Raw genomic sequence first — 7,178 nt, 5'->3', positions numbered from 1 at the left:
GGGAGGGAGGGAGGGAGGGAGGGAGGGAGAGCTGGTCCAAAGGCACACAGCCAAAGCTTGGGTTTGTCTCCCAAGTTTCTCTCCTGACCCTGAGTCTGAAGAGGTGGAATTTGATCCAAAGCCTCTCCCCAGGTAAGGCTGTGTCTGACCCCAGAGCCTCTCCCCAGGTAAGGCTGTGTCTGACCCCAGAGCCGACTCCTACATTCTAGGCAAGGCAAAGCTTGTTTCTGGCTCCTAGCCGTGGCAATGGCTCAGGCTCAGGCACCTGAGCCAGTGAGGAGCCAGGAAACTTCACGGGGTACACAGGTTCTTTCTCTGGGCTTCTCTGCTCAGATCAACCTATCTTGATACAGTGTGGTGCAAATTAAATTGAGACCAGAGGCCGCAGAACCCCTGAGACCATGGGAACCTTCTGAGCACCATGCTACTAGGTTAGTAATGTGCCTTTGTGTAGCAGGCAAGAAAATGTAGGTGTGCGCACGGCTCCCTCCAAGGGCGAAATGAATCCATCTATGAAGGAAGCTTTCCTGGGGCCTGTGTGAGGCTTGCATCAGTGTTTCAACGACGTTACCTTGAGATCCCATGCATATTTTAGGACCCTACTCTCTACTAGAGAGTTTGTGACAGAAGACTCCTCACTTTGCAGAGTTTGTGGCTCCCACCTGTCATTTCAGCTTCTTCACAGGCAGGAATGATAGCAAGCCCAGGCCAGCCTGGGCTACAGAGGGAGTCCAAGGCCAGCCTGGGCTACAGAGGGAGTCCAAGGCCAGCCTGGGCTACAGAGGGAGTCCAAGGCCAGCCTGGTCAATTTAGATACAACTTCAGGGAAAAGGGAAGAGCAAAGAGGGCTGAGGCGGTATGCCATGGTGATGGCCCTGCCTAGCAATGTGTAGGGCAGGGTTCCTCCCCAGCACAAAGCAATGAAGCCACCGTGGAAAACATCACCTTCCCTAACAGAAAGTGAACACCCCCACCCATCTCATCTTGTCCAATGGAATGACAGAGAGGAAGAGAAGTCCAGAAACAGGCTCATCAAGGCAATGCCAGCGCCTGGGCACACAGCTCCATCAGCTCCAGCACCAGGAAGAATCCAGCAGGCGCTCAATGTGTGTGCACGCGGTGAGGGTGGGGCTTCAGGACAAGTCCAGGTCGCACACTGCATAAAGCCCTTGAGCAGGGTCAGGTGGCTGATGCTGTCTCCTTCCCCTCCCTGGCTTCCCCCACAGGTTTCTGTCAGAAACAGAAAGGGCCCCTTCCTCTCTTCACAGCTTGTCTTAGAAAAACCCAGGGAAATTCATATGTGAGGATTGCTTCAGAAACTGGGACAGGCCTCGGGGTCAGCCTGCCCAGAGCCACACGGACCTGGGGAAAGAGATAATGGCAGGAAATAACTGCCAGCCCAGCCTGGCTGGGCATCTTACCGGATGGTGGGCTGGTCCCCGCTCAGCTGCTTGAACCTCCGGTGCAGTTGTTCGATTTGGTCCGAGGAGACTGAGAAGGGGGAAGGGGGAAGGAAGAAAGAAAAGAAAATGAGAGATAGCGACAGATCCTTGACACTGAACTTGAGGTGATCGGAGGAGGCTGCAGCGTTCTTTGGTCCCCTCCTCGCTCACCACTGCCGTGAGGGACGCCCCCTTGACCACACTGAACCACGGCTGAGAGACAGAAGAGTCTCCCGCTCTGCCTGCTGTGCAGCTCTGTGGCCACTGTCAACTCCCTTAGCAAGAGCGTGGCTGTTTATGAGTGACAGCCCCTGATGTGGGCCGGACTAGCCACTCCCCCAGGTGCTGTCCCACGAAAGTACTTGCACCTGCTTGTTTGCCCTCCCCACCCCACCCCTGCCATCCTGTCCCATATCTGCCTGTGCGGCTTGACTTGGCTTGGAGAAGGCAAGGTGGGGAGAGGGGAAAGAGAAGGGAGAAGGTGGGCCTGGATGAAAGAGAGAGTCTCCAGGACACACAATGCCCCTGGTCCAGAGAGAGTGGTGACTGACCAGAGGGAGTCCATACAGTCATCTCTGGCTTTCCTCTGGCCAGCTGCCACTCACAAGGCTGCAGACCACAGCACTAGGAATTGAGAGATCTAGAATACAATCCAAAACACACCCTTCACATGGGCCGTCCACGCACCCCAGACCCTTGATGCTCAGGGCCTTCAATACTCCTAGGGACCATGGCCAGTTCAGGCTAAACTTGCCAGTGCAGTGGCCAGGTTGGAGACCTGCTGTACCCACCTGCATCGCCTCATCTCCTCCTCCCCTCCCCCACCTCACCTCTCATTCTAAAGCTGTGAGTACCTGAGCCCTAAGGACCCTCCATCCCCCACCCCACCCCAGGCTCAAGCCTTGGTTTATTCAAGAATCCACCATTCTGAGTCTGAAGCATCCGCAGCAGCTGCCGCTCACCAGGGAAGACTAGGGAAGGCTGCCAACCTGGGCTAGGCACTACTCCAGGCATTCGCTCATCCGTCCCACGCAGTACAGGCAGGCAGGGCTGCAACCCCACACTGCACATGTAGTCATGGACAATTGCAAAGACTGATATCCAGGACAATCGCTACCTTTCTAGAGAAAAATACAGCCGTGTAGAGAGCAAGCAAACTGAGCAGGGTAGGCAGCAGAAAGGAAAATGCACACAGCACGCTTGTGTTCTTGTGGCTGGGCTGTGGGATCATTGTAAACCAGAAACCACCCAGGGCAGGACAGCCAATGTACAAAAGGACGATGCAGCCTACTGATGGGACCGCATACAAGAACGGAATCAGGCACCATATGTAACACAGAACCAAGGGAGCCAGGCATGAAAAGACATGTGTGTCACCATTTCACCTGGGCAAGGCTCATACTCGGGGAAACGCTTGACCACAAACAGTGCTAGCTGTGCTAGCCGGCAGGGCAGTAGCTGCCCCAGGAGGCAGAATAACATGGATGAAGTGTGAGGAGGGCCCTTGGGGCAAAGAATATTCTATTCCTTGATGTGGGCACAGGTGATACTTAGAAGGTGTGGAGCTCCATGCTTATGGGGGAAGCACTTTTTATTTATTTATTTACTCACTTATTTGGAGATAGGATCTCCTGTAGCCTAGCCTTAAATTTACTACATAGCAAAAGATGACCTTGAATTCCTGGTCCCCCTGCCTCCACTTCCTGAGCACAAGGATTATAAGTGTGCGCCACCACACCCAAGTTATTAGGAGCTGGGGGCAGAACCCAGAGCTCTGGGAGTCTTAGGTGAACATTCTACCCACTGAGCGACACTCCCAGCCCAGGGGTGCGATGCCTTCGAATCCCTGTAATTACACACACACACACACACACACACACACACACACACACACACACACACGTCACCAACTCCAGTAACGCCCCTGGGGAGGAACAGGACGAAAATAACGATTCAGCAGGCACAGAGAGTATGTGCGTACGTTTGTACTCTGTGGTGGTTTAGCTGCCCTCATGGCCCAGAAGCCCTCACAGAAACACTTGAGAAGAGCCAGGAGTGCTTCCGATCTGGGACTGTTTTCAAAACATCTCTCTGTATCAAATCTGTAGTTGCTACGTCTTTTATTGGGTGCTCTGTGGCTGAGCTGGGTCCCCAGGCTGAGCCTGAAGTGTACTCAAGCAATCCTCCTGCCTCAGCCTCCTGAGAAGCTACAACAGAAAGTCCTGCTGCATCCTGGGCCATTTCTTTACTATGGCTAGTGCAAAGTGTAGAATTAGGCTATACCACAGTTTCTAGAAAGCTCGGGCTTATTTGTCTTGTGTGACATCTGTACCCAATGATGATGGTGTACACACCCTTCCCAACAGCAATCTGATCCCTAGAACAATCCCAGGGAGTGAGGAGTGAACAGAGCTGCCCACAGGAAGTCACCTGCCTCGTAATAAAAGCTAATAATAACCGCACTGAAAAGAAAATGCCAAGACCCAGGAAACTGTGATCGTCCTGGGACATCCTTGAGTTGGAATAATACACACCCTTAAAAACATACTTGAGACAGAGTCTTATGTATCGCAGGCTGGCCATGGATGTTCTATGTAATTAAGAATAATCCTCCTCCTGGTCTACAAGAGCTAGTTCCAGGACAGGCTCCAAAACCACAGAGAAACCCTGTCTCGAAAAACCAAAAAAAAAAAGAATAATCCTCCTGCCTCCACCGCTCAAGTGCTGGGACTACAAGCATGCACCGCCACACCTGGCTTGTGTGTTGCTGGGGTTTATGTGCTATGTGAACCCGGGGCTTCACGCATGCCAAGCAAGCCCTCTAGGACCTGAGCCACATCGCCAAGGCCTTGGCAAACCATTTTGAAGTGTAGCGAGAGTCAATATTTAATGTTCCCTGCATGGCATCAAGGGGATGACCCAATCAGCCAAGACAGTACTTGCTGTGAATTCATGCTGAAGGCATGTGAGCGCATGAGACAGAGCAAGCGCAGCAACTGGAACTGAGGTGTCTTGGGCTTGCCCGGGTCTTCCAGTTTCAATCCGTACAGTTTGGAGGCATCAGCCATAATACCATCTCCCAGCACACGGCACCGTCCATATGGGACAGCAGACGCTCTCAAAAATATTAGTAAGTCATCCCTGGCTTGGTGCCGTGGTCCAGGCACATGTGATCTTATAAAGAACACACTTCCCCTTCCCTGTATCCCTCCCTCTCATGAGGCCCAGGGTAGCCTCCAGCTCACTTCTATACCCTGGGCTGGAGAACTGAACTCAGGGCCTCGGGCATGCTAGGGAAATCTCTACTAGAGCCATAGCCCCAGTTCCTCCGTCCACACTGTTTGTGTGTTTGAAACGGGGTCTTCCTACAGAATACGCTCTGTAGACCAGGCTGGCCTCGAACTCATAGAGATCCACCTGCCTCTGTCTCCCGAGTACTAGGGTCAAAGGCTATACTTCTGATACACATAAATTGTAAATTGTGCTCCCTGGAGTTTCTAATAACTGTTGACTGACATCCAGGTGAAATTAGCTTTAGTAACATATTCTTTAGTCTATAATATCTAAAATACTACCATGTCAACAAGTAACCGACATAAAGTAATAAGGCCGTAGAAGGCTGTGTGAATTTCACATTTCACTGGAAAGAAGGAGTGATGGGAAAGATGTTTCCAGCTCTGGAGAGGGGATGGGAGGGGATGTCTGATGGGGGTCCCTGAAGTCTGAGACAGGAGGCATGGGAGGACATGGTGGCCGAGGACATGGCAATAACTTTGATGAGTCTGGGACCCAGGACTTGTGGGGGAGGCGGAGTACTGGGAGTGGCAGGGTGGGCTGGGCTGGCTTCATCCAGGAGGGACAAGTTTTAGAGTCTTCACCTTCAGGGAACATGGGACTCCAAGCCAGGGGCCAAGATCTGTCACCCCTGGCAAGATAAGACGGAAAGCAGACACAGAGAGGGGGCTGGGGACATCTGAGAGCCAGCAGCTGCAGCAGACCTGGTAAGAAGAGAGGGACCAGGACCCTGGGGACACTCCCCAGGTACCCGGAGGATCAGCCCAGGCACAGGCCGGTAATTCAGAGCTACTCTGAGCAGCTCCTTAAGCACCATTCTGCCTCCTCCTCTTAGAGAACACTACCTCCCACCTCCTAGGAGGCGGCTCCCATGGAGACATGCTACCCATGGAGACATGTCAGAAGTGCTGTTCACAGCTCTCCAAGGTGAAAAGAGCCACGTCTCCTGCAGATGGCTGTGGGAAAGAGAGGAAATCCACAGGCACAATCGCAAAAGAGAGGCTGTTGTGGCCCTCACCGGTGCAGAGTGGGCCCCTGACAACAGTGCACCCGGCACCAAAGCCACCCAGTCCACATGTCTGCGGGTCAAGCACCCAACCAGGTGATTCCTTGGAAGTGGAACATGGACTCTTGCTCGGCAAGGGCCAGGAAGAGAGGGTGAAGATGGACAACAGGTGGACTCAGGGCTTAATTGGGGGTGATTGAATGTTCTGGAAATATTTACAACACTGACTGCATGGAACCCAACCAAGAAGCTCACTTCACAGCAGCTAATGCCATTAGTGAGTGTGCATGTGTGTGTGCATGTGCGTGCATGTGTGTGTATGAGTGTACGTGTGTGTGCATATTCATACATTTGTGTATGTGTGTGCATGAGTGTGTGCATGCGTGTGCATGTGTGTGCATGTGTGCATGAGTGTCCATGTGTGTGCACGTGTGTTGCATATGTGTGTACATGTGCGTGTATGCATGTGTGTATGTGTGTGTGTTTATGTGAGTGCACATGAAGGGGGTGAGGTCAACATCTCCTGTCTTTCTGTCACTCTCTACCTTATTTTCTGAGCCAGTGTCTCTCACTGCACCCGAGTTCACAGATTCAGTGGACTGACTGGCCAGTACCACCCAGCCCCAGGGTCCCTCCTCCCCTCTCTGCCTCCCCAGCTTTGAGATTAGATGTATGTTACCACATTTCACATGGATGGGAGGGATCAAACTCGGGTTCTCGTGCTCACAGGGCGCTTCACCGACCGAGTCATCTCCCAGTCCTAAAATGGTAAATTTTAGGTCACACGAACTTTGGTCCCAATTGAAAAATCACTGTCTACTTAGCTCCGAATTTCAGCAGAGGAACAAGAGTCGGTGGCTGTGACAGGCTGGCTGTGCCCTGAGCCACTCCAGTCTGCAGGGCTTTTCTGCTGCCTCTGGGCTCCACATGGAGGCCACCTGGGGCTCCAGACACAGCAGTGACTAATGCAGGACTGGGAGGAAGGCCGGGCTTCCGGAGCCTCGAGCGAGCCTCCTCGCAGGGGATCCTACCAGCTGCCCTCTCATGAACACCCTCCCTCCACCTGCCAGCGCCTCGGCAGCCACAGCCCTGGCGTGCACCCACCATATTGCCATGGACTCTGAAGCCTCCCAAGGATGCGCCTGACTGTTTGAAGTGGTTTTTCCAATCCAATAGGGAGAAAAGAACACAGACCCTCAGACCAACAATGAGGAGGGAATGCAGACCCTTGGACCAAGGAGGAGGGAACGCAGACTCTCGGACCAACAGGGAGAAGGGAACGCAGACTCTCGGACCAACAGGGAGAAGGGAACGCAGACTCTCGGACCAACAATGAGGAGGGAACGCAGACCCTCGGACCAACAATGAGGAGGGAACGCAGACCCTCGGACCAACAAAGAGGAGGGAACGCAGACCCTAGAACCACCGGGGGGGGG

The 7,178-nt window shown here is 53.2% G+C and overlaps 1 protein-coding gene across 1 annotated transcript in view; it reads right to left on the bottom strand.

The window, feature by feature from the left end:
- Tesc (tescalcin) overlaps nt 1–7,178 on the bottom strand; it is a 30,873-nt gene that overhangs the window by 13,496 nt on the left and 10,199 nt on the right. Inside the window, exon 2 of the mRNA XM_005344340.2 lies at nt 1,422–1,491. Coding sequence (XP_005344397.1) covers nt 1,422–1,491 — 70 coding nt within the window. The remainder of the gene's footprint in view (nt 1–1,421; nt 1,492–7,178) is intronic.

The sequence above is a fragment of the Microtus ochrogaster genome, chromosome 2 (assembly GCF_000317375.1).
Source record: "Microtus ochrogaster isolate Prairie Vole_2 chromosome 2, MicOch1.0, whole genome shotgun sequence".
NCBI classification, from domain to species: Eukaryota; Metazoa; Chordata; class Mammalia; order Rodentia; family Cricetidae; genus Microtus; species Microtus ochrogaster.
The sequence above is the reverse complement of the archived record's forward strand: the minus strand, read 5'-3'. Positions and strand labels throughout refer to the sequence as shown.